Source organism: Brachypodium distachyon, chromosome 2 (genome assembly GCF_000005505.3).
Source record: "Brachypodium distachyon strain Bd21 chromosome 2, Brachypodium_distachyon_v3.0, whole genome shotgun sequence".
NCBI lineage: Eukaryota > Viridiplantae > Streptophyta > Magnoliopsida > Poales > Poaceae > Brachypodium > Brachypodium distachyon.
In genome coordinates this window covers 870,707-897,605 of record NC_016132.3, presented here as the reverse complement: position 1 = coordinate 897,605, position 26,899 = coordinate 870,707, and the positions used below count along the sequence as shown (strand labels likewise).

General features: G+C 47.7%; 3 protein-coding genes across 3 annotated transcripts; 1 reads left to right on the top strand and 2 right to left on the bottom strand.

The window, feature by feature from the left end:
- Positions 1 to 955: 955 nt before the first annotated feature.
- LOC112271031 lies at positions 956 to 4,045 on the bottom strand. Its single transcript, XM_024459924.1, has 8 exons — positions 3,142 to 4,045; positions 3,001 to 3,061; positions 2,825 to 2,925; positions 2,613 to 2,746; positions 1,841 to 1,982; positions 1,656 to 1,757; positions 1,449 to 1,576; positions 956 to 1,373 (listed from the first exon to the last, which is right to left on the bottom strand). Exons 3-8 carry the CDS (start codon positions 2,840 to 2,842, stop codon positions 1,256 to 1,258), a joined length of 642 nt encoding a protein of 213 aa, XP_024315692.1. The 5' UTR covers positions 2,843 to 2,925; positions 3,001 to 3,061; positions 3,142 to 4,045; the 3' UTR covers positions 956 to 1,255.
- A 4,542-nt stretch (positions 4,046 to 8,587) lies between these two features.
- On the top strand, positions 8,588 to 9,793 carry LOC104581481. The gene has a single exon (XM_010229070.1). The coding sequence runs from the start codon at positions 8,588 to 8,590 to the stop codon at positions 9,791 to 9,793; it is 1,206 nt and encodes a 401-aa protein (XP_010227372.1).
- A 14,349-nt stretch (positions 9,794 to 24,142) lies between these two features.
- Positions 24,143 to 26,899, bottom strand: LOC100840722. Its single transcript, XM_003567568.4, has 3 exons — positions 26,391 to 26,899; positions 25,877 to 25,960; positions 24,143 to 25,742 (listed from the first exon to the last, which is right to left on the bottom strand). Exons 1-3 carry the CDS (start codon positions 26,539 to 26,541, stop codon positions 24,418 to 24,420), a joined length of 1,560 nt encoding a protein of 519 aa, XP_003567616.2. The 5' UTR covers positions 26,542 to 26,899; the 3' UTR covers positions 24,143 to 24,417.

Genomic DNA, 26,899 nt, shown 5'->3' with positions numbered 1-26,899 from the left:
GTGTCTTGTTTATCCTAAGCTGTCGGTTTGTGTCCGGCGAGAATGTGCATTTCTTATCCTTTGGTGTGGTCTCGGCATGTGATGCCTTTCTTCTTTACTGTCGGCACATATCATGTTGTATTCTCGGTGGCGTGTTGCCATTCCACTTCATCTGCGGCACATCAGCGTCGCGGTGGGTCTCGGTGGCGCTCGTCCCTTCGACTCTGTTGGCTACGTTAGTGTCGTGGCGCGGCCTCGACTGTATCCTTTGGTGTGGTCTCGACTGTATGCTTCCTTTCGGCTACGGCGACGACACAGTGTATGGGTGGGCTCGGCAGATCGACGCCTTCAACTGCATCGACGATGCTTTTTATTGTACATTTTTTCGCCGTTGGCATGTTTCGGGGGTCTAGGTGTTTTCTTTGTGTTTCTTTGACAAATATTGCCATTGTTCTTGTTGTATCTCGATTCCTTTATTTAACTCAAATGTTGTGCAGGCTGGTTTTCACCTACCGTAATCCTTTAAAAAAACATAGATAATGATTAAGAAAGAAAGAAAAATCAACAAACGTTTGCCTAAATGCGCGCATCACCCCTTGAGACGGCCCGTACGTGCACACATACTTACAGACACGCACGCATGCAGATGCGGTGCACCGCGGTCAAGGAAGTGCAGATGCGCATACCAACGAATTGAATCGAACAGAGGCAGAGAACAACGTACAGCCGACACGTAAATCAAGTGGACCATAAGTTTTTGGGCACGATGGTTAGAGCCCCAAAAATCAGGGAAGAAATACCATAAGTTTTTGAGCAGGATGGTTGGAGCCCAAAAATCAGGGGAAACATAGTACTGTAATGGAGCAAAATTTGCTTCCCAAAAGGAAAGTAGATATTGCATTAACAAAAGATATAGAAAGCTTGACAAAAACCACAGTAAAATTTCTACTAGGAGTATATATAAAATCTCTCTGATCACTGTGCTACATCTACAGCTGAACATATCAACAAAAAGCAGATTAAAATTTCTCTCTGATCACCGTGCTGCATGACATCTACATTTCAATATATCAACAATTAAGGACCAAGTTCAGAGCTAAGATGGTAGTACCTGGTACTCCATGTGATATGGACAAGTCAAGGACACATGGGTTGCGATCAGTTACGGAAGAATATCCTATGCAAGGTAAACCTGTACTATTCAACAACTGTACCAACATGGTATGCACATTTTACGCCCGACACGATGACACCTCGATCCTCCGTAGTCGGACACTCAGAAAAGAACGAGTCGACATCTGACAATCGGCAGCGGCACGAGCCGGATCATGTCAATGCAAGTACGTAGGAGAGCAGTGAAGGAATCGCTCGTGGTCGTGCCGTTGCCAAGCCTCCTACGAGACCACAACGAAGAGTGAGTTGAAGTTTCAAAAGTAAGAACACACAAGGCACGTGAGCAAGTAATTTACTTGTTGCTAGAACTGGTTGAGAGTGTGACGATCAGGTCAAAGCTTGACGTTTCTTCGGCACTTCCATCGGCAAAAAAAGACATACTTGTTTCTGTCTTATCCCATTGAGGGAAAGAGTCCGTCAAAACCTGCACAATTGAAGCTAATAAAGCACACCATTTCTTAACATTCAAAATCACCTTATTATGGGAATCAATCTATTATTACCTCGACAGAAGATAAGCTAGTAGCAACTATGGTGAGCCGGCAACACGGTCTCGTGAACCGGGGCTCTTGTCGATCAAAAAGCAGCCCAAAAGTTTGAGCCACCTACATAGTTATTATGGACAAATAAGGGAAACGAGAACAAAAAAAAAAACAGAGACCAAAGATAAAACAAAGAGAGAAAATACCTTGGGAAATCGAGTGAGGCAATGGACCAATTTTTTGTCGTTGATGACCTTTGGTTCTGTGGTATCTGTTTCACCCGTCACAGCAATAGAATCGACGACATATTCTACTCTAGCCTGGCTCCATGGAATATTCTCTCGTTCACTTCGGTGAACAAACAAAGTTAGCGCAAAAATCAAACACTATGGAGAAAGAAAGCAAGTAACTATTACTCCCTCCGATCCTAAATTGTTGTCGAAATATTACATGTATGTAGACGTCTTTCAAGAATAGATACATTCATATTTGGACAAATTGAGGAGAAGAATTTAGGATCGGATGTAGTACTTCTCACAAACACATCTACGGTTAAACATCTGAACAGCACTAACAGTTCTGAAACTCTGAACAGCACTAACTATTGATTAATCCACAAAGAAAAGGGGTGTAGTGAAGAATTTACCTAGTACTATACTCAAGTTTAAACTAAACTGCCACATACAGCAGATACGCCAAAAATGGAATTAAGTCTGAACCGAAGGGATGAGCAATTAGCAGTTTAGCACCAGAGCCCCTACCCCTGCCGCTCAACCAACAAAAAAACTACGGTTAAACATCCCTTAATCACCCATCCCACCCTCCAATCCATGAGTAAGCCTAGGAGAGCAGCCATGGTTAAAATCTCCAAAAACAAGGTGCGGCGAGCAGAACACATGCAGGAGCCCAATAACTGTACATGCATTGAGAGGAGCTGGGTAGCAATGCAGGAGCCCAGGAGCAGAACACATGCAGTACCTAGCCAAGAAGACGGTGACTTCTATGTCTTCCTCCTCAGGGGCGTTATTCTTTCTCTGATATGTTCTTTTGAATACCACTGTTCTATAATCTTTGAATCTTAGAGGTATATTGCTGTTCTTCCACGAGCGGACCTGAGCACAAAATTACAAAAAGGGAACGGAATCACATGACAGAAATACATTTAGCAGAAAAAATACAGCAACATGTACCAAGTTGGTTGCATTCATCTCCTCAGCATAGATGGCCACAAGGTTAACATCGGAGCTTTCTATGAGCACCTCAGCAACAGCCCTTCCGATTTTCTCAAAGCCTAACACAAAAAATATGCTAATAATGATAAACCATCCCATTATACTATTGAGTATTGTAATGAAACCGTCCGTACCTTTAAGTCCTATTCTTGATTTATGTCTTTCATGTCCTTCCTTTTGGGGAACAGTCCGAAGCTATGCAATAAAACAAAATCAGGATTGACAGGAATTTAAAAGATCTTTCCCTAGTAAACAGTATTGCGAGTACTCCGTACCTTCCAAGCATTGAGAGGAGGTGGGGTAGCAATCACAGTTTTAGTTGCAAATACATCTATGATGAAGTTTTCCGTGGCACTATCTGAAACATTAATTACACATGGAGATCATACTCCAGCACATAACACCAGAACCGAAGCAGAGGATATCTAAGAAGAGGGAGAGACGGAAACAGAGGATATGAGAGACGATTTCAGAAGGACTAGCCTGGTTTCTGAGCCGGCACTAGGATATCAACCAGTAGACGCGTGTACAGAGAATCCGAGGGATCGTCATCCTGCGTCTTCACAGAGCCTTCCCAGCAAGAACCGTCTGGAGCGTGTAGTGTCACCCACTCCCCAGCGGTGAATGGTCTCTTCGGGACGGGTTCGGAGGTTCTGAGCTCGACGACGGAGCCCTTCGCCCGCACATCACCGACCACAGCTCCATAAGGAATCGACCTGCAGCGGAAGCTGATCGTCTTGCCCTCCATGGCGCACGGGAAAGGGCCCGGGGATGAGGCGGCGAAGGTGGAGCAGACGGGTCGCCCGAGCCCCCTTCCCGTCGACGAAATCGCCAACTGCGGCGCGGAGGACGGGGAGAAGGCAGAAGAACTTCCTCCTCCCGCGGACGAGGAAGAGGGGGAAAAGGAGGCGGCGGAGGGAGGCAGCCAGCGGAGGACGGGTGGCTCGCGGCGGAGGGGCTTCCTTTTTGTTCCCGGGGACGACTCCTCGTGCGAGCCGAGGTGGCCCGCGGAGAGGACCCCCCTTCCCGGAGGCGACATCGCCGACGGCGTGGACCATGTGGACGAGGCGGAGGCGGAGGCGCGCACGAGGATGCCCCTCCCCGGAGACGACGCCTCCGATGGCGCGGACGATGTGGAAGACGCGGAGGCGCCTAGGTCCGCTGCAGGCGGGAGGCGAGGGTTCTCGCCGCCGGTCGCGGCGAGGATCCCCTTCCCGGAGACGACGTCGCGGATGGCGCGGGTCGGCGGGGAAGACGTGGACGAGGCGGAGGCGCCTAGGTTGACTGGCGGAGGTGGAGAGCCGTCGGCTCCTGGCGGGCGGCGAGGGTTCTCCCCTCCGGCTCCGGTGGAAGCCATCCCGAGCGGCGAGCGAGCGGAAGCTTCCAGACGAAGAAATGCTCTGAGAGCGGGAGGCGGATTTCAGAGGGGAGGAGGTTTCTGTGATTCTGTTGGGGTCAGAGGGGTGGATCAGGATGTTTACAAGTCGGTTACAGGCTTACGTTTGGGGGTTTCCGTAATTTCAAGGGTCCAGGGGGGATGTATTATGGATTTCAAGGGTCCAGGGGGGATGAATTTGCAACTTCAAATCGGCTGGCTACGGCTAGTTTTAGTTTTCTGTGACGACCAGCTGGGACAGATTTTTAATTTCCTCGGAGCAACTCTTCGGTTGAACTGAATAAAATCTGAACCGGAATTCTATACCTATCTAAAAATACGGACCGTTTCCTTCACCGTCGTCTATCAAACTTTCCCAAAAAATTATGCCCCCCTCCAAAGATTGCATGTATATTACGCCTACAAAGCCGGCTGGCCCGTTACCTGCACCGAATTGGACTAAAACTCCGCCAGGGAATCCATCGCCAACGGGATCGTTACAAGAGTCGGGCAACAACTACGAATCCGACGAGAAAATGATCGCTCCGCCGAAACACTACGGGAGTCGGAAGATGCCGATCGGGCACCCATCAGGCGAGGAATCGAAGCCATGGCCGTCCCCTCTGTCTCCCAGGCGCGGCCACGGCTGGTCCTCTCTTCCGTTTCCCAGCCACGACAGTCTCTTCCTAGGGCTAAATTACACGACGAGATGGCGAATTGTCAGAAGAAACTGATGAGCTACAGACAGACTGCGAGAGAGAATGGTGGTGACGCCTAGTGCATAGTAGAGAGAATGAGAGATGATGGCCGAGTGTAGAATGGAAGATGGGAGAAGGCACCTCGATGCTTTTCTTCCGTGAGCCTAACTGAGCGAGGGAGATGGGCCAAACAGGCCAAGTTGATGGGTCGAGTCATGGGCTACTGGCAATTTTGCACTTAGTCTTTATTTAGTTTTTTTACAGCAGGGCTCATTCGTTAATCCTATTGCATCAAAGAGTCCTCCTAGGGTTAAATTACACTAGGAGATGGCGAATTGTTCGAAAAAGCTGATGAGCTAGAGATAGACTGCGAGAGAGAACGGTGGCGGTGCCTAGGGTATAGTAGAGACAACAGGAGATGATGGCTGAGTGTAGAATGAGAGATGGGAGAAGGCACCTCGATGCCTTTCTTCTGTGAGCCTGACTGAGAGATGGGCCAAACAGGCCAAGTTGATGGGTCATCGAGTCATGGGCTACCGGGCCAATTTCGCACTTGGTCTTTATTTTATTTTACAGCAGGGTTCATCCGTTAATCCTATTGCATAAAGAGTCCACATTTCACTAAAAAAATTATACAAAAATAATAATATTTATTTAATTAAAATATTAATAACTGGGCGACCCATCGGTTATCCATGGGTATAAAACTATACACATACCCTACCCATAACTAATCGGGCGAGCCATCGGGTATACCCATGGGCATAAACGTCGACCCATATGCTACCCATTTTGGTCGGATATCCGCGGACGAGTTGCCACATTTAATACTTGTGGGCTATATAAGACGGACTCTAGCCGCCACACAGAGACAGGACTACAAGCCGACAGATAGCTGAGAGGCCAACGACGTCAAGTCGTCTGAACTGCCCACAATCCAGAGCCGCCGAACAACTCGAGCAAATAATTGGAAAAGAATTACACATGCACTGCCAATTTATTAATTAGACTTGATTTAATCTAATATTGATAAGCTCCTTGAGAAAACCAGCAAAATCAAAATAGGCATGCTCAACAAAACAATCAAATGTCTATACTCATAAATGAACATCCAGCTGGCAAAACATAAATTTGTTGCCCCTTCTAACTCTTTGTTTTAACGGGTGAAGTGAGATAACAGAGAGAACTAAAAAAATTAAGTGATTCCGTCTCAAAACTTCTTTGACCGGGTGATGTTATATAACTTTCAGAAGGAAGTATATTGTTCTATTTTGAGAGACTAGAGTACAGAGACACAATCTTCGAAAGAAACCTTTTTTAAAGAGATATTTGATGATTGTTAAAGAAGAGCAAAGCGAGGTTTCGATGCATGTTTTTGAATGTATCATTTTATTTTGTTGTTCCGTTGCAACGCACAGGCATTTCAACTATTTGAAAGTAAATCGCGCGTCCAATCTCGTCTCAAGCACCACAAGTTCATACATAAAAACTACATAAATAACTATATTAAAGACACCATCGAATAACACGGGACCAAGTTCATCTGATTAAGTTTATACATAAAACCAAATATTACTTAGAGGCGGCCTAGTCGGAATCGGAAGAGACGAAGAGTATCTCTCGGTCTTTCTCTAACCGGTAGAAGGCGCGGGCGAGGTCGGTGGCGCTACTCCTCTTCATCTACCGTCTTGATCGACTCAGCGGCCACCGCGTTGTAGGCGGCATCCTTGTCCTCCTCGACGGTCGTTGGACTGGGGGTTACGGCGCGGTGATGGGAATCGGGGCTCTCCTCCACGTCCTCCTCCCGACGGCGGGTTCGTTAATGCAACTTATGAAATAGAATCGCAATTTGACTTCTCAAGAAAAAAGAAATTTGGTGTTATGTGGTAATTTTACAATAATATATATCATGGACGGCCATGATAATAAAAAAAGGAGGCTAGAGTAGTGCTGTATTTTGCTTGGATACAAAAAGAAATCCATTTTGCAATATCTAAGTGCCTTGATTTTAGTTAGAGATAAGTTGATTTCTCAGCCATTGAATATGGTTTTTGCTTTAAATTTCCGAACGAATGCTGAAATGAGGGGAGTGTGGTGACGCTCAAATATTAATCCAACGGTTCTGATATGTCAAGTGAGATTTAACCTTCTATGCCATTGTTGGGTAAAAATAATCTTTCAGAATTTGAGGAAATTAAAAGCAAAAGTAAGAGAAATTAAAAATGGAGAAAAGAAAAGGTAGAAAAAGTTTTAGAAAATCCAAAAGTTTAGGAAAATTAAAGTTCAAAAAACAAAAAATCAAAAAGTGCAGGAAAGCAAGGAAGATGAAGATAATGAAAGTAGGACAAAAGAGAGAGAAAAAATCTCTTCCGTAGTAAAAAAGGGTTGTCGCAATTTTTCACCAAGTTCCTCCGCGGCCGAGCTCCGCCAATCACCCTTCCCTTTGTTTCATAAAAAAAAATAAGTACTATATATTGTACTCCCCCCGTCCGTCCAACAAAAGATGTCTCAAGTTTGTTAAAATTTGGATGTATCTAGACATGACTTAGTCTATAGATGCATTCAAATTTGGTCAAAGTTGAGACATTTTTTGTTGGATGGAGGGAGTATCAATTTTACAATTTTTTAGTTTGCCTTATTTTTATATTTAGAATAAGTCGATTTCTCAGGCATTGGATATGATTTGTGTCCATATACTAATCCGACGAATAAAAATCAGGCTAAGATTCCGAACGACTGATGGAAAGAAAGGAGTAGAATGATGACCCAACACTAATTCGACGGTTCTAAGGGCATCTCCAAGGGTGAGGTCCCATTTGTTCATTTGGATGGGTTTTAGACAAATTGGGTGAGTAAAATATCAAGTTGTCCAATGATAAAACCCATTTACCTCTTCATGAATATTTTGCACGTGGGTCAAGAAGACAAATGGAGTCTTCACATACTTTTTCCAAATTTGGAGAAAAAAAATAGAGCTGTGGACCACTTTTAGAGAAATAAGGTTCCGTTGGATTGTGTATTTTGTTGATAAATCACACATGAACATATTTGGACAAATAGACTTGCATCGGAGATGGCCTAATATATGTCCCCTAAGATTTAAGATGTGACATGTCGTATAGTCGATCAGGGTCATGTCATGCAAGGCATAATGACCCAATTCCAGGCTTCTAGCTCGGTGACGGTGATCTCCATATCTTTGTGCCGTGCTGGTTCTCCGTCAGAACCAGGCTTCTAGCGCGCCGTCGCCGGAAAAAGGGCGGCGGTGCACGATAGGGCTGCTTGGCTAACGGGTGCGAGAACGCGGCACACCTGGGCACGTAGTACAACTTCAAGCTCGCGCCAGACGCCCAAGCCACCGCGCATGCACCTCGAGATCGCCGGCCGCCGGGCAGGATTGAACAGTTACATCCATGCCTAGTCAAAATTCTGGACTGCTAGTCAAAATTAAAAACCGTTGCATTGTTTTGTTGTGGGTATGACTGGTCAAAATTCTGCATGGCGGTGCCCAATATGGACTCGGTCAGCGTATACGTAAGCCGAGTATATCTCCAGGCCGGTTTCCTGTTCCACAACTAATGCGTGGAGTATTTATTACTCAGATCGATCGATGCAGGGAAAGGCAAGGCCATGAATTACGAGATCGCGATGGAGGCGCAGCAGGAGGTGGATTGGTCATCTGGCCTGCCCGGCGATCTCCTGAACTACATCGGCACGCTCCTCGCCGTCCCCGGCCGAATATGCTTCCGCGCCGTCTGCCGCACCTGGAGAGCCGCCATCGAGTCCCCGGCGATGCCGACGCCATGGGCGGTCATCCCGCGCACCGAGGGCTGCAGCGACTCCTTCACCGTGCTCTCGGCGCCGACCCTCAACTCCTTCCAGTGGACGCCTCCGGGCGGCTTGCCGGCCCGCTGCGTCGGCTCCAACGCCGGCTGGCTCGCCCTCGTCACCGTGGTCCCCGAGCCGCAGCACATCGGGATCTACCTCGTCAACCCCATCACCGGCGCGCGCGTCGATCTCCCGCCGACGCCCTGCTGGATCCCGGATTCCTCCCCGGCGGTCGTGGAGCGTGAACTGGACTTGATAGTCCAGAAGTTGGCCTTCGCGCCGCGCCCCAGCGCCAGCGCCCACGCCGCCGCCTTCGCGTCGCTCGGCGGCAGGACCGTGTTCTACGCCAGGGCCGGCATCAACGACGATGACGGCATCTGGCGGCTGCTCAGCGAGATCCCCAAGGCGGAGCGTGCCGTCAGGCGCGAGCTAGACGTGGCGTACCACGGCGGCAAGTTCTACTACATGGACACGCACGGCCAGGTGTGGGTGGCCGACATGGCCGCGCAGTGCCCGGCGCCGGTGCCGTTCGCGTCGTTCGCGTGCCCCGACCTGCCTCGCCAGGTCGCGCACCGCCGCCGCGGCTACCACCTCGCTTTCTCCGGCGACGGCGGGCTGCACGTGGTGTGGAGCACCAGCGAGGGCGACGGCGTCAGCTCCAGCAACCGCTACCACCGCCCAGCAATGCTCGTCATGCGCTACGACGAGGCGTCGGCGTCGTGGGCGGCGACAGCGAGCGTCGGCGGTGACCGCGCGTTCCTCATCGGCGACCGGAGCCAGTCGCTGTCGGTGCCGGTCCGCATCGCGTCGCCGTGGCTCAGAGCTGATGCCGTCTACTTCACCAACATCCCGCTCTGTGGCCTCCTCGCGCTAGGCGGTGACTGGCGTGGCGTCTGGGTGTTCCACCTGGCCGCCGGCGTTATCACCTTTCCCACCGAGGACCACCACAAGGATTTGGTGTTGAACGAGCTGGAACTGGATCAGGACTGGCCCAAATCCGTCTGGTTTATGCCTTGCATGACATGACGCCAATTATCTAAAATCTCTCTGTTTTTGCAGTGTGTGTTGGCTGGACAGAACTAGCTAGCACCTTCAGACAGAGGGCTCTGTTCTGTTCTGCTCTGCTAGAATGTCGAGCTTCTCTGCTATAGATTTTTGACACCACTTATGTTTTTAATAAAGGTCTTGTTGTTCCTTCATGCAGATTGTATGATCTGATGTAGTAGTACCATGTTTACTCATCAATAAATTTGGCCGTTTGATAAGAAAAGGTTTAACCCGCTAGACCTAAATTAGGATTTGTCGTCTAAGCACGTCACATGGACAGGACAACATATGGAGGAAAAAAAAGCCCCCGCGTCCCTCGGCAGGGGCGACACGGGCGGCGAGCCGGTGGACGCCGGCGGGCAAAGCCCGCACGGTGCAGGCGGCGGCGGGGCCTTTTTCTCGGCGGCCAGGTGTGGGTGGCCGACATGGCCGCGCAGTGCCCGGCGCCGGTGCCGTTCGCGTGCCCCGACCTGCCTCGCCAGCTCGCGCACGCCGCCGCGGCTACCACCTCGCCTTCTCCGGCGACGGCGCGCTGCACGTGGTGTGGAGCGTCAGCGAGGGCGACGGCATCTTGCGGGGGCCCTGGGAGCCGGAGATGTTCGTCACGCGCTACGACGAGGCGTCGGCGTCGTGGGTGGCGGCGGAGAGCGTCGGCGGCGACCGCGCGCTCCTCATCGGCGACCGGAACCAGACCATGTCGGTGCCCGTGGACGGCGAGTCGTCGGCGTGGCTCAGGCCGGACTCTGTCTACTTCACCAACATCCCGCTCTGCGACCTCAAGGCCATCGGATTCGTCGGCCGCCGCGGCTTGTGGGCGCTGGACCTGCGCACCGGCCACGTCGCGTGGCCGCGTGCAGAGAGCGACATACGCGAGAGGCGACTGGAATCGGAGCTGGACGTGTTCTGGGACAAATCGGTTTGGCTCATGCCGTGCCTCTCGTCAGCAGCCTCAGCATGTGTGACAGACAGGGCAAAACCGCCGGGAAACTATTTTCTTACCGATAGAGTATAATTATACTCCACCAGGATTCTTTTTAGGGAAAATGTAAAGTTTTGCACTGCATATATATTTTTTGGTACTATAAGAATATGGAAAAATGTGTACGCATGACCATGGGCTTTTATTGTCACAATAGTGACAGACATGTGCTTCCTCCTCGACGACAAGCTAATGAGCTATGCCGCGACGACTCTCCGTCGATCGAGCAGAACCCCAAGCAGGGAAATTATCCAATTATGTCATGTACCTTTGTGCAGAGCATGGCACAATGTCCTGCAATGATGGGCACATTCTGCTAACAATTTTCAGGAATTCATTCTTGACTCTCTGCTGTCCTACAAGGAATCTCTAGATGAAATACTCCAGTTGTCGTGAGGTATATAACTGGTAAGATACGTCAAATAGCTGATGAAAATGTACCCAGCCATTCAGGAATTCAGCGCCTGGTCGCCATTGAATGTGCGATTCCTGTGTACCCAGCCCACCCACCAGGATCATTCGAAATGTATTTTCCCATATATCGTGTAATAGAAACAGTTCGTCCCAAGTACAAATGCATCAATGATCACTTGATACTAGTATTACGAAAACGAAAACCACATTATTAAGTTGGATTTGATCAATCCTTGGTTCAAATGAGAAGTAAACTCTGTTTTGGTTCTGAATCAGCCCCAATGGAGGCAACAAGGACGGGCCTGTCTCATGGACCGGCAGTGGGCACCGAAGCAGCCCCAATGGATGCCGCCTCCTCATCCGAAGCCCAGCACTCCATGGAAATGTACCTGAGACGACCCACAATAGAAGGCGGCTCCAGTAGGTCGTGGAAATCCAGGATCCGATCGCATTGTTCAGCTCAAGCTCGGCAGTGATCTCCATCTCCTCGTAGGCAGTCCTACGCCTTCTGACCCGCTTGCTCCGCACCCCACGCTTGCGCACTACGTTTTCATGTAGGAGTGCGTCGTCTGAAGGTAAGCAGGCGGAAAAGGCAGGTTATAGGAAGAAATTTTTTCAGAAAACAACAGAGGAGAGGAGACAAAGATCCCAGTACCTCCACCGGCAATTGAGAAGATGAACTTGGGGTCGCGCTCGAGGACCAATGGAGCAATACGATGCGGGGGGTACACGATATGCAGCTGAGCGAGCGGAAGCGGAAGCGGATCAAGTGGCAGCAGCGGCTCCACCTCCGCATCCAAGGGCTGGCAGGCACAGGCACGCCGGCAGGAGGAGGAGGAGCAGGGGCCGGCGCCTCCTCTGGCACTACCGGCAGGGGATCCACCTCCTCTGGCAGCAGCACGCCAGGAGAAGGAGGAGCGGTAGCAGGGGCCGGGAGCCGTCGACTGCTGGCGGCCGGGGAGGGGTGGAAGACATCGCGAGCACTGGAATCTTCTAGAGCAAGGATGCTTTGAGCGGGAGGAGGCGGATTTCAGAACTTGTTTGTGATTCTGTTGGGGTCGATTCCGATCTTTGTAGTCGGTTTACAGCTCAGACCCTGAGTTAAGTCGGTTACGGCTAGTTTCGACCTGAGTTACAGTGCTCGTCTCAAGCACATCGAATCTCGTCTCAAGCACCACAAGTTCATTCACAGAAACTTCATGAATAATTAAACCACAAGTTCATACAAAGAAACTTCATAAATAATAATACATAGAAACTTCATCTGATTAAGTTCATACATACTTCGACCAACTTCATATATAAAACATAATATTACTTAGAGGTGGGCTTCTCGCCACCGCGGCCTAGTCGGAATCGGAAGAGACGGAGAGTACCTCTCGGTCTTCCTCTAACCGGTAGAAGGCTAGGGCGAGGGCGAGGGCGAGGGCGAGGTCGGCGGTGCTCCTTTTCATCTGCCGTCTTGATCGACTCGGCGGCCGCTGCGTTGTAGGCGGCGTCTTTGTCCTCCTACTGGACGGCCGTCAGACTGGGGGTTACGGCGCGGCGACGGGAACTGGGGCTCTCCGCCAAGTCCTCCTCCCGACGATGGCTTCGTTAATGCAACTTATGAAAAAGAATCGCAATTCGACTTCTTAAGAAAAATAAAATTGGGGTTATGTGGTAATTTTACAATCTTATATTATCATGGGCAGCCATGATAATAAAAAAGGAGGCTAGAGTAGTATTTTGCTTGGATACAAAAAGAAATCGATTTTGCTATTTTGTTAGAGATAAGTTGATTCCTCAGCCATTGGATATGGTTTGTGCTTTAAGATTCGGAATGAACACTGAAATGAGGGGAGTGTGGTGACGCTCAAATATTAATACAACGGTTCTCATACGTCAAGTGAGATTTAAGCTTTTTAAAAAATGAGACAACCGAGATATAATAACACCTAAAAAAAATTAGGCAGAAACGACGTGAATAAATTTATTCTGCGGTTCCCTTTTATGTTAGGTTTTTAAATTGTAACTGATCGAGTTGTATGTTTAACAGCTGTACTTTGGAAGTAATACTCTCACGTGGGTATTACTCTCCTCTTATATTCCTGTTTTCTTGACGCACATAATTTGAACCTAAGCTTGGTAACAGAATTATGTTGTGCATATTCAGTGACAAGTAGTTTTTGTACTTCTACTTCTTACATATACTAATATTGTAGAGATAGTGAGCTGATTCCCTGGGATGAGGCATGTGTTGATTACGTTATCGACTCAACTGGTCTTTTGTTGGAGGAAAGTGCCAGTAACTTGTTTAGAGGGCGGTAGTCACTAGTCACACAACTTTTGTTAATGGCGTCCGTTGTATTCCCCAGGTATGTTGTTTTTAATTACTATTTTATTTCTTTGGTAACTTAAAAGTGTCAGTTATTGTATTCAGGTGATTGGCGTTGTTGGGTTTGATATGAAGGTACATTCTCGATGAAATAGCAAAATTACCGTAGAAGGGCCTCAAGTTGTTGGTACGCAGTGAATCTGCTGTTTAGGTAATCATTCTAAGTAGTTTTGGTCTTTATACTTCCTCAGAACAGATGAAATATAGTTATTTGCCTTTGGCTTGTTGTAATCTGGACATCTCCACTGAGACCAACTCGACAGGCCTTTCAAGCACTGGGAAGTGAGTACACCATTTTTTGCATTTCGATATCTAAATGAAGCAATATATGTTCATTTTGATAATTTCTACTGAAACTGAGTTTACTTGCATTGGTCCATAATTGAGTTTTACTTTGGGTAGCATATAATGTTTATTGCATAAGTGTAACGTGTATTTACACATTTTAATTGTTGGCACGCCTACTAAAAGCTATTTTGGTTTGTACAGATTGAGTGCTGCTGACGGCGACCAGTGTTTAATGGCACTGCATTGTTGAGAACTTGAGATCCTTCGGCGTGTCCCTGTCAGCGGATGTGTACTGCAGATCTACTGTTGACAACATATTCCCCGTGTCGACGCCTCTCACGCTGCCGGCTGCTCCTATTCCCCGTGTTGACGCCGCCGGCTCTTCCTCTCCCCGCGGTGCTGCCGGGGCCCGGGAGGCCGTGGCCGTCAACGGCCCGGCGCATCAAGATCCGGCCGTGGTGGCTCTTTCCCGCGTTCCACCATCACCACGCCGCCCCCGCCAACTGCTCTTCTCTGCCGTTGTTGGGTAAAAATAATCTTTCAGAATTTGAGTAAATTAAAAGCAAAAGTAAGAGAAATTAAAAGTGAAGAAAAAAAAAGGTAGAAAAGTTTTAGAAATAAAACCAAAAGTTTAGGAAAATTAAAAGTCAAAAATCAAATGTTGGAGAAAATCAAAAGGGCGGGAAAGCAAGGAAGATGAAGATAATAAAGTAGGACAAAAGAAAAAAAACACCTTTTCCGCGGTAAAAAAGGCTTGTCGCAATTTTTCACCAAGTTCCTCTGGGGCGGAGCTCTGCCAATTTATCCTTCACTTTGTTTCATAACAAAAAAACAAGTACTCCGTATTATATATTGTATCAATTTTGCAATTTTTCGTTTGCCTTATTTTTTATTTAGAATAAGTCGATTTCTCAGACAATGGATATGATTTGTGTCTATATATTGATCCGACGAATAAAAGTCAGGCTAAAATTCCTAACGGATGATGGAAAGAAAGGAATGGAATGACGTCCCTGTACTAATTCGACGGTTCTAACATGTCAACTAAGATTTAAATTTTTTTCTTAAACATCATAAAAATCAGGATTGGTCAGCTGGGCTGCCCGGGGACCTCCTGAACTACATCGGCACGCTCCTGGCCGTCCCCGGCCGAATATGCTTCCGCGCCGTCTGCCGCACCTGGAGAGCCGCCATGGAGGAACAAGAATCCCCGGCAATGCCGGCGCCCTGGGTGATCCTTCCGCGCGTCAAGGCCTGCAGCGACTCCTTCACCGTGCTCTCGGCGCCGACCATGAACTCCTTCCAGTGGACGCCGCCCGGGGGCGCGCCGGCCCGCTGCGTCGGCTCCAACGCCGGCTGGCTCGCCCTCGTCACCTACGTCCCCGGCCAACACGTCATCATCTCGCTCGCCAACCCCGTCACCGGCGCGCGCATCGAGCTCCCGCCGCTGCCCTTGCTGCGGCTCGTCCCCAAGCCGGAGGACCTCGAGCTGATGCTGGACATCGCCGTCCGAAAGGTGGCGTTCGCGCCGGTGGCCGTGATCCGGCCGCCGTGCCGCGGCGTCGTCCACCTCTGCCGCGGCTACCACCTCGCCTTCTCCGGCGACGGCGCGCTGCACGTGGTGTGGAGCGCCAGCGAGGGCGAAGGCGCCGCGCGGGGCCCCCACTGCCCGGAGATGCTCGTCATGCGCTACGACGAGGCGTCGGCGTCGTGGGCGGCGGCGGCGAGCGTCGGCGGCGACCGCGCTTTCCTCATCGGCGACCGGAACCAGACCATGTCGGTGCCCGCGGACGGCGAGTCGTCGGCGTGGCTCAGACCTGACTCTGTCTATTTCACCAACATCCCGCTCTGCAACCTCAAGGCCATCGGAATCGTCGGCCGCCGCGGCTTGTGGGCGCTCGACGTGCGCACCGGCCACGTCGCGTGGCCGCGCGCAGAGAGCGACACCACCGAGAGGCGATTGGAATCGGAGCTGGACGTGCTCTGGGACAAATCGCTCTGGCTCATGCCGTGCCTCTCGTGAGTCGTGACCCAAGTTCAGCAGCCTCAGCATGTGTGTGACAGACAGGGCAAAACCGCCGGGAAATTATTTTCTTTATAATTATACCAGGATTCTTTTTAGGAAAAATGTAAAGTTTTGTACTGTATATATATTTTTTTGGTATAAGAATAAGGAAAACTGTGTACCCATGACCATGGGCTTTTATTGGCACTAGTTTTTGTGACCCTAGAGTTCTTTTTTTTTGTTCCGATGAAGACTTTGTGGTTCGACAGCATGTATCTTTGGAAGATTTGGAAATCATCCTCTGCTCAATTTAGTTCGACGCTCGTGACTTTTCATATTTTTTGATGGGCGAATCAAACCGCTTTCTGAAAACTTCAAAGGTAGTCAAGTTCGTGCAGGTTGTTCGAGTAGCGGCGTCGTTGTTCTAGTCTAATCACAATATCTTTTCCAAAGCCTTGGGGTACATGTACTTCGTGTTGCAACGATTGATATTGTCGAGAAGATAATTTCTTGACTGTATAGGAGTTACTTTGTATTTTCTTAGAGTTTTTTCTCCGAAGCATTATGCATGCAATGGATGTCGAATTTGGATTAAAATAAAAAGGCAAACTAGCCTGTAGAAAAAAATACATCAAAGATACACGTGTTTGACGGAGAATCGGACGGCCGAAGATGTGAATCTTGATGGTTTATCAGCTAGCTGATAATTCGAAAAATAGAAAAAATAAGAGAGTTTGGCTGCTCTAATTTTTGAAAGGGTTTGGCTTATTTCTCGAGAGAAAGCAAAAGCTTTATCTGTCGAGGAAGATGAAAAAAAAATGGAGAAGAAGGAGCCTATCAGCCTGTGGGCCGGGAGTCTATTAGACAAGAGAGAGTGTATGCCCATGTAGAGGAGTAATGGGCCGGTAGGAAAGAAGTGCACATCATCACCCCAGCTCGGCGGCATCTGTGACCAAAGCCAATGCAGTGATCTGCAGCGGCTGGAAACGGGACAGAGGGAGACAAAGGGGAAGTTCGTGGGCCGCCAATCGCGAGTCACGAGGCGGCAGCCCGCAGAGGAGAGGGAGGTGGCGGTGCGCACGGGAAGAAAGCGAGAGGGAGACGAAGGAGGAAGTTGGTGGGCTCCTACGCGCGATTCGCGACACGGCTTCATAGCAACGCAACGCAATACTTTGGACAATACAAGAGACGATATTTGCTATGTGCCTTTTAGGGAGAATTAAAATATGTTCTCGTGCGAAAATCGGAACATTTTTAGAAGTCTTCAGAATATGTTTGAAGAAGAATACATTCACCGTGGAAGACAATAAAATAATTTATGCAGGGCAAAAAAAAAACAACCTATGCGCGAAGCACTAACCTAGCTAGTCCCTAGGTGGAAGCGATCTCAGGCGGCGGCGCCACCTTGGTTTCAAATTGTCCCTCCCCGTCGGCGCTGCCGCCGGCCCGTCCCGTCTCCGAAGGCTTCCTTGGCCTCGGAGGTGTGGCGGTTCCCGGCCGCTCGCCAACGGAAGGACTTGTCTTTTCTTGTTTTAGGTTTTTTTTTTGTGTCTTCTTCAAGATGCTGAGGCGACGGCAACATCTTATAGTAAGAATAAGGTCTTTCCCGTCCTGTCCTTGCTCCGGTGTTGCGCCTAGCGCTAGAGGAGGGCGCGTGGAGTTGTGTTTCCGGCCAATCCCTTGGGATCCAGCCGACTTTTTGGGTTTCTAGCGAATCCCTTGGGTTTTGGTCGGTGTTCATGTTTCTTCATGTGGTTTCAGGTCTGGCTTTTTCGATCTATGGTACTCATCTTTGGCGATGGTGGCTGCTCTGGTGCGCTGGTCCTTTGCCATCTTAGCACGATGACTACCCCACCGTCTACTACCACGCAAGCACTCCTTTGGCAAGCTCTAGCCGGCTCTATTGATGGAGGGGCAAAGACGGTGGCCCGCCTTCGGCTCGTTCTAGTGATTGTTGCCATCGCTGGATGGTCCAAGTACCAATTTGTAATTTTTATTACTTGTAGGGCTCTTTGTACTGTTGTTGATGATTATTAATAGATCGGCGATTCTCTTCACAAAAAAAATTATTCAGGGTAAACTAGAAAAGTTCTATAACTAGAATAGTTATGTTGAGTATTCTAGAATAAACATGTTTATAGTTGTAGAGTTTGGATGGTTGCCACTTGGGAGTAATCCAATGGTGTAGTAGTCCTATAAATAGGCACGCTCTCCCCTATCAATAATGTACCACCACACCAAAATGAATTATCATGATATCTCAGTTACCAAATTCAACTTTTTTTTTATCTTGTAATCCCTTATGAGACATTTGGAGGTGATTTGGATAACTGTATTTTTGTTGTAATCCTGGGAAATTTTTTTGGGGATTTGGTGTTATGTCCACATTTCTCTTACAAGTCTTGTCTTTATTTTCATTAATTAAATTGAGGATTGATATTTTATACTGCTTAGTGCATTTTGAAATAATAACACTTATTTCACATTTTAAGGATTTTTGTAAAATTATTCATTAGCATTTTAATATAGTGGAGGATTCTTTGTAAATTCATTTTCCCATTTTCCAATTTAAAACATTAAAAGGTACTGATAGTGGGGTCCATGTCAGAATAAAGAAAAACAGGTAAATCGGGTTTGTCTCTTTAGCCGCCCTACTCACCCCATCGGCTTCGAACTGGTTCGCAAGATTTATTTTGTTCTCTTTTTTACTCATTTAGAGTTTGTCTGGGCAAGCAGTTGGACCGGCGCAACTAACGCAGCCCACACGGCCCGATATTGACAACGGAAGGGCCGCGGTACACTAAGAGGCACTTGAAAATTACAAACTATGTACAAATATCCATATGGTCATAAAATTCTTTTTTCATGTTCATAGGAAAGCATTATAACAAGGAACTAGGGAGAAATATATGTAGTGGTGAAAAATAATAATTAATTAGTGTTCGTGGGTTCTATATATATAACTACATATATTGTTTTGTATGTACACTGATATTCTCTAAAGCATTTAATTTTTAGATCTTAAAATTATAATACACCATTGTTGAAGTATTTTTCGAGAAGATTCTCAACACATATCGTGTACGGTCACGTGAATCTGGTTTAAGTTTAAATATCTAAAAAACTGGTCATGTCTTAACATGCTAACTTAATCTGCATAAACTAATAGCACTGGTGATGAGGTCTTGTCTACATGTACTGATAATTCCATTAAGGCTGTGAGGTACGTGGCACTAGCTCGTCGGCGCATTATCGCTCATGTCGACATGAATGCAAAGTTGGTTCAAGGCACGAGCGACACTTTAGTTTTAAAAGGTTTGGCTGAAGTACAAATTATTCCAGAGGATGAGGTGAAGCCTACTTTTAGGACTCCATGCAGGTATATTATGGTGGGCTAAATTGCCATTAAATCTAAACAAAAATCATGTTTTGTGTTACTACATGTCTGTCGTCTAGTAGTTGTTTCTAGTCCCGAATAGTTTTCTAGTTCTGCTCTTTCTATCTATACGTATGGTGTTTTTAAAAAATGAAGCGTCAAGGTTTCTCTTTAGGAAAAAAGTGCATACTTGGTTTATTAGTCGTTTTGGTTTCAGTCCGTGTTGGTGTCGAACCATGTTACAAAGTCCAACTAAGGATGCATGCGTGCATTATATATAGGCCACCCGGCCATGTAATAAGGCATAGAATCGTTTTTGATTAAGATAACCTAGAAAATCACCAGGATGTTGCGGCAGCCAAGTCCTGTTATTATCTGTTGAGAATCCCAACGTGGGTTTTGTTGCCGTGCGTGTGGATTGGAGATGATCTTCTCCAGTCGCTGCGTGTTCCTCTTTGGATCATTCAGGTGATACCCACGGCTGCTGGGGTCTGCCTGTTGTTTTGATTAGGTTTGCATCTAGTAAACCTAATTCCCCTATTTTCTTGATTGCTAGTGTATCTTGGAAATTACTGCCGTTGCTATTTCACGTGAGATTAGGCTAGGAGCTAGCCTAGAGATTGCCTATTCTATTTGGTTTGTGGTTTGCATCGGAGAGCTAGCCATTGAGAAACTGGAAATATAATTGCCGACTGATTATTTGTACTGTGAAGATTCGGCCAAATTCTCAGGGCGTCTATTTCCGTCATACGCCGTATCAACTGGTTCGAGCACGTGAAGCGGCACTGCACAGCCTGTTTAGCTTTTTTTTTATTCAGTTTACATTCCCTTTCGATTTTTCTCATTCCGGGCGAGCTAGACGGGCCTGGGTGGGCTATTGGGCCTACCTCCACGTATCCTGGTAGGATGGCATGACGCGACATGTTTATATGCGGGCCTCGGGCTCATGCCGCGCTAAACAAGGTTAGCATATTCATGCCGCTTAAAAGGGATCATCGGGTTTCCAGAAAAACCCTAGCAGCCGTCGTCTTCGAGGAAGCTTCAATCTCCAGTGGTTCTCCTCGTCTCTCACGGCCGATCTGACCTTATGAGACGAGGGGAACCACGGATCAACGTCTGGCATAAAGTTTTGGTACGTTAATTTCTTTTGTTAGATTGTATTCTTCTCGGTGGCGTCTGGCGATGGAGACGTCTTCGTCTAGAAGATTGGTGTCCTGGTTTCTTTATCTTCCAGGTGTAGGCGTTGTAACCTATGTGATGGAGTCATTGGTTCTCACGACACGTCTTTTCGTGTTTTTAGTCTTTTTCCTTGTAGATTCATCGACGAAAAATCAATTCTATAGCTTGTCTTGCAAGGGGTATGACTCCGGCCATGGTGCGTTAAATGACGTTAGTTCAGCTTGTGCAAGCATGATATTCTGTAATTTTGTTCAGCTTGTGCGTTAAATGACGTTTGTGGTGGGCAGGCTTATGCGGCTTCTCAAAACCTCTGAAAGGTTAGTTCAGCTTGTGCAAGTATGGTATTCTGTAATTTTGTCAACAAATACGTGAAGAATCATCAAGATGCAAATGATGGATCAAGAGAAGTTTAGTTCGAAGGACTACAATAAAGCTTTTAGTTTTGTTGAGTTTCTTTATTATTTGTGTTCGTTCGTGTATCGATTTTTTGTACGTTGTCTCTTGAATCAATAAAGCCAGATCGTTGCTCCAAAATAAGAGCAGGGGAGCGGGCCGGACCCGGACCGGCATGTTGGTCAGCTATCAAAGCTACGACGGAAAGGACATGAACATACCATGAATGTACCCTCCGTAGTCTCTACGTTTCACGACAAATACACGTACAGTACTTTTACTACGGAGTACCACTATCGAAAATACTCCTTGGATCAAAAGGAATAATTAAGACCACGGAATCACCCAAGATCGCTACACAGGCCTTGGTGGAATGTCTTGTGTGCGCTTAATTACAAACAGAAAGATTTTCCTCTTCTACCTCCTGCATGCATATTTTTCGACGCTGCTTTAATTTGAGCTAGTCGATCGACGCGCGTCATGCATCGTCGTCAGAATAGTCGTTGGGGACTTGGGGAGTTGGTGGCCACCCCCCCATATAATACGCATGATCCAAGCTCTGAATCGGCGGCGGCCTTAATCAATGGCAGCCGTCTGATCTGGTTAACTAGCTAGTATTAGCTAGTAGTACGCCATTAAGCAAGGTGTAAAAGCAACCGTTGGCTATATCATCCCAGATATCCCAATCCGAATTAATCGCTAGTAGCTTCCTTTTCTGACAAGAGAGCTCGATCGGAGCTGGGCACGTACGTGGCGGCTATATACGGGAGCTGGTCGATCGATGATGACATCTCAACGGCTAAGTTCTCTCCGGCCGCCAATTGAACCGGAACAGGTACATAAGTTAGCTAGCACATGCACGGATTTGGTTGATTCGTCTCTTTGATGCATGTTACGATCAGTCCTTAATGATTAAGTGATGGATTGATCGATGACACTACATGGGGCTGCTGAAATGAACGGAAAAGTACACATAATGTGATTATTGCCAACACATGATTTAGCGACTACTCCCTCCGATCCTATATTGTTGTTGAAATATTACATGTATCTAGATACTTTTTAAAAATAGATACATTCATATTTGGACAAATTTGAATCAAGAATTTAGGATCAGAAGTAGCAGCATATTCATTCATGTCCGCGTTTGTGCATACATAAGTTTGGACGTGTACGTCCTACCTAAACGGAAACGGGGGTATTAACATAGTTTATTAGCAAACTGATCGATGATAGGAGGGGTTTATATCTGTCGGCCGAACTCGAATGGTAGATTTAAAAAAATATACGGTGAACCTTTTTTACAGCAAATTTAGTGCGCAATATCTTATCAACAAATTTTACAAACTCTCACCCGTCATAAAGAAAAGATGTGATTTTAACACAAATCACAAGATCCGTATCAATTTGTTGTCGATCTGCTAGCTCGTGTTCGGACATTTTAATTAATTCCAACCTCGCAACCTCACAAGTGTTAATTACTAGCCGGTGTCCCCGCGCGTTGCTACGGGTCAATAAAATCACAAATTATTTATTTTTATTTTTTGTGTAGGCAACTCATGGTGCCGTCGAGGTCGGCATGCGGGTGTGGTGGCGTCGGTTGTAAGATGGAGTAAGAAAAATCATGAAAAAACTGGAGAAAAAGAAAATAACGGACAGTGACATATTGGTTGTAATTTTAACTGGAGAAAAAAAAAATAACGAGCAGTGACATATTGGTTGTAAATTTTAACGAAATTAATCTACGGGCAACCGTATCATCGCCACCAACTCCAACTTAATACGAGTCAACGTTTGCATGCTCGATCTTTAGCAGATTGGGGGGCAGTTGGGTTGCTCGATCGATCACATGCATGCATGCATGCGACGACAGAGATCGAACAGCTATGCACCGCCAACACGACTAGCGCGCTCGTCTTTGAAAAGGTGTTCAGCACGTACACGTAATTAAAGTACAGTAGTAATGTACGTAGTATACTCAAGGTCTCGTATATATGTTTTTCACTCACGTACGGTTCAACAATGTAACAACCTTTTATTAGTTAATTGCGCTGAAATTTTGTATACACTTATTGCTAGCCAGTGACTTCGTTCGTGGATGGATTGCTGGCAGCCGGTTATACATGTACTCCCTCCGATCCTAAATTGTCATCGAAATATTGCATGTATTTCAATGCTTTTTAAGAATAGATACATTCATATTTAGATAAATTTGAATCAAGAATTTAGGATCAGAGAGAGTACTCACTTTCTAGCGATAAATAGTTTATATTTTGCAATTATATAACAGCCATTGTATCATGTATATGTCTACACGTACGCATTTGCGTTGGTGTTAATTTTTTTTACAGAAAAAAGATTAATTTTATAGTTTTCGTACACCAAATTAACTAGAGAGAGCAAGATCCTAACAACTTATTGTCTTGTTGAACAACGCCTGCATGATTACTGCTGGTTGCGCAAGATAAATAATTTATTATTGCTAGTTGGCATATAATTCATCGCAACAGTTAAATAAGAAAACTGCGTGGCATGCGATTATCTGGAGTGAGCAAGGAAATGGGACACGTTACGTTTGCTCCTGGAGGTCGTTGATATGCATTCAACACGTTCGCACGTCGTTCGGCGCCTGCAGTCTTCTCGCACATGCCCATCGTACTACTCGTACTAGTATGTTACGTTCATGCCCGCATGTTGTACATAGAAAATACAGGTCGGATTCTACCTATATTTCTAGCCCTTTTTGTATTTGTAGAAGAAAAATCTCGGCCTATACAACTATTGATGCATACAGCCGACCTATGCCTGTAGCTAGGTATCAATACTCCGTGTATATTTCTCTTGCACTGTTTGTCGCCACTTGCGTGTATGTGTATATTAAGTGACTCCAATTTTTCAAAATATGGATGTATTTACACCCAATAAATGTGTAATTAAATACATGTAATATTTCGAAACTTAATATGAGACGGAGTGAATATAATTTAACATTACGCAGGTAATTCCTTGCTTTACACGAGTCCGGCTTAAATATTATTAGTACGGAGTAGTACTAATTTTTTTCGATCTTCTTTTTTTTGGATAAGAAGGTATCAACTGTCTACCTTATATATATTTCCGAGACCAAAGCTCAAGTTACAACGAAAACACAGAAAAAAGAGGAACAAAAACAAGAGGAAGAAAGATATTAACAAACTGTACTGTCGAGATTTTGAAAGAGACATACTCCTACCTGCTAGAGAAGTGCACAATTTGTAGTATACTCCTTTCGATCAATTCATGAGATGGATCGATTTGCTCGTGAAAACATTGCAAAAGAAAAAACATAACTCACGATTCACATGCTTATTTCTCGGTCGACCAATCAAATGGTTGAAACAAATATATACTGTGTATTAATCACTGTAAACCCTTCGATCAATTCACCAGCTCCTTTAGAAAAGAACTGGGAAGAAAGAGAGAAGCAACCCCCAAAACAAAAAAAGAGAATATCCATGAACAGAAAAAAGAAGAAATGGAACTGCTCCTAAGCTAGCTCGAACCAATTATCAATGTAGGATGAATAATCCGGCCGGGCAATAATCAAGCTTAATTACTCCCTGAGCGTGGCCATGGCCTTGAGCAGCACGGGCTCAAACCGGGCCAGATCCAGCTTCACGTCCTGCCGGCCCAAATAATACTCCGCCACCTTGTCCCAGCCGCTCCGGTGCACGGCCTCGGGATCCGCGACCGCCACGTGGCCCCTCCCCAGCGTCTCCACCAGCGAGCTCTCCTCGACGCCGGCGGAATACGCGACGTAATGCAACCCCATGTCAAAAGCGGGGATCCCGAAATCCGTCTCCGCGATGTGCTCCATCTTCCCGTAGGGCACGATCTGGATGAACACGGCCCCCGTGGGGAGGAACAGGGAGTTTGTCAGCCCGGCGCCGTGGACGCCGAGGAGCACGTCGGCGGTGTTCACCTCCGCCGCGAACGCGCCCACGTCCTGGCTGAACGGGGGGTCGCCGATCACCACCTCGAACCCGACCCGCTCCGCCATGGCCTTCACCGCCGCCACGTTCACCAGCGCCCGCGGGTGGCGCCGCGAGATGATCATCATCCTCGGCTTCTTCTCACCGGAAACAATGGCGGCGGGCGGCGTCGGCTTGGCCCGCGGGAGGGAGAAGACGTCGCGGAGGAAGGCCGTGAACTCCGGCATCGAGTGCCCCGTGGGGGCCTTCTCCGGATCGATGCTGAATTCCTTGTGCATCCGGATGCCCACCACGCTGCCCCGCGGGTAGCACCTCACCTGTTTGTCGTTATCCATGTCGATGATTTGGTACTTGGAGAGCTTGCCGAGGATCTGCCGGTACTTGCCGGCGTACCATGGCTGGAGGTTGGTGACCACGAGCTGGACCTCGCCCTGGAACTTCGATGCCTGGAGGTAGAGCGGGATCATCACGTCGCTGAAGTCGTGCCAGTAGTTGCCCGTCAGGCCGCCCATGGCGAACACCATGGCGGGCACCTCGGAGGTGACGTCGCAGGCGGGGGCTTCCGCCGCCGTGGCCAGCTCCCGCACGGTGATTGGGATCATGCCGGCCTGGTGCTTGCGGGAGTAGGCGACGATCTGCCATGACTGCGGGTTCGGGTTGGCGCCGCCGGACTCGATGGGCGGCGTGATGAGCACCGTGCGGGCGGAGCCCTGGATGCGCACGCCGGCGTCGATGGCGCACACGTCGGAGGCCCACGGACCCTGGATGTCGCACGCCGGCTTCTTCGCCGGCGCGCTCTCGTCCGGCGTGCTTCTCACGGGCACAGCGGTGCTGCTGCCAGCGCCAGGGGCCTCCTCTGTTTCTGGGTGGGTCTCCTGCTCTTCGTCCACGACAGGTGGGGGCTTCTCCTGCACTTCTTCTGGCTTGGGTTTGGGTTCTTCCTCCTCTGCTCCATATGAAACGCCAACGAATTTACATGATCAGAATTCAGTTGAATTGTGGTGAATTCATAAGGGAGATCAATTTCGTTAGTAGCGAGAGGAGAATGATCGGGAGAACGCGTTGATTTGATTTGATTACCTTTGACGATGGGGAGCTGGTGCGTCTTCTCTGCCACGGCCGGGGTTGCCGGCGTGTTGTGCCCCGGTGAAGACCTCCGGATAGCTGCAAATTCAAGTTGAATTCCCGTCAGTCCCAATACGGAAAGCTCGAAACAGGGGCAAAGAAGTTGGAATTTTGGGCGATCGATGCCTTGGCTTGATTATCTGCTTATAATTCAGCTGATCAAGAACATGCTGATGCTGCTATCTCTGAAGAAGAACATCTCTGTATTTTGACCCGGTCCTCAATTCAGAGGTAAGAAACATGCAAAAGTTGCGCCCAAAAAAGGATCGCCGAAAGGAAAAACCGGACAAATTCGCAGCTTTTGAGGTGAGTTATGCTTTGGTGTGCCCCAAGAAAGCGTGCAAGAAAGAATCACGGAGTAGAAAATTAAACAAAATCCATGGCAGAGCAATCAATCAAAGACCATCTGAATCCAGACGAGCATCTTCGGCCGATCAAGAAGAGCTCGATCTTTGGAGAGGCGGCTCACCGTTGGGCGCGGCGATGGCGAACTGCTCGGAGACGGTGAAGTAGGTGAGGAGGACGAGGAAGAACCCCAGCAAGAACCCCACGCCGAGGTACTTCTGCGCCGCGCCTCTCAAGCTCTTCACCATCTTCCCTCCCTGATCGCCCCCCATCATCTCTCCTTCTTCTTCTTCCTCTCTGCAGACTGCAGCTTCTTCTTTAATTGCTTTCTTTCCCGTGACAGATGTTGTTGGCCGCCCCCCGAGTGTGCACGTCTGCGTGTGTGCGTATGCAGAGCAAGTCGAGGGTCTCGTGGCTTAGCTAGCGACGTCAACTGCTCCCTGACATGGGAGAACCTTCCAAGAACACCTCGATGGACCAGTTCTCGAGGATGGCCGCCTTTATCAGCAGCAGACGACGACCTCGCCAAATGCCAGCCCAACTCTTCCCTGCTGATTGCTACGTCTGCAAATTTGGAGCATGCATGTATATCTGTCTATCTCTCCAGCTGTATTTTATTCGGGCATATATGCT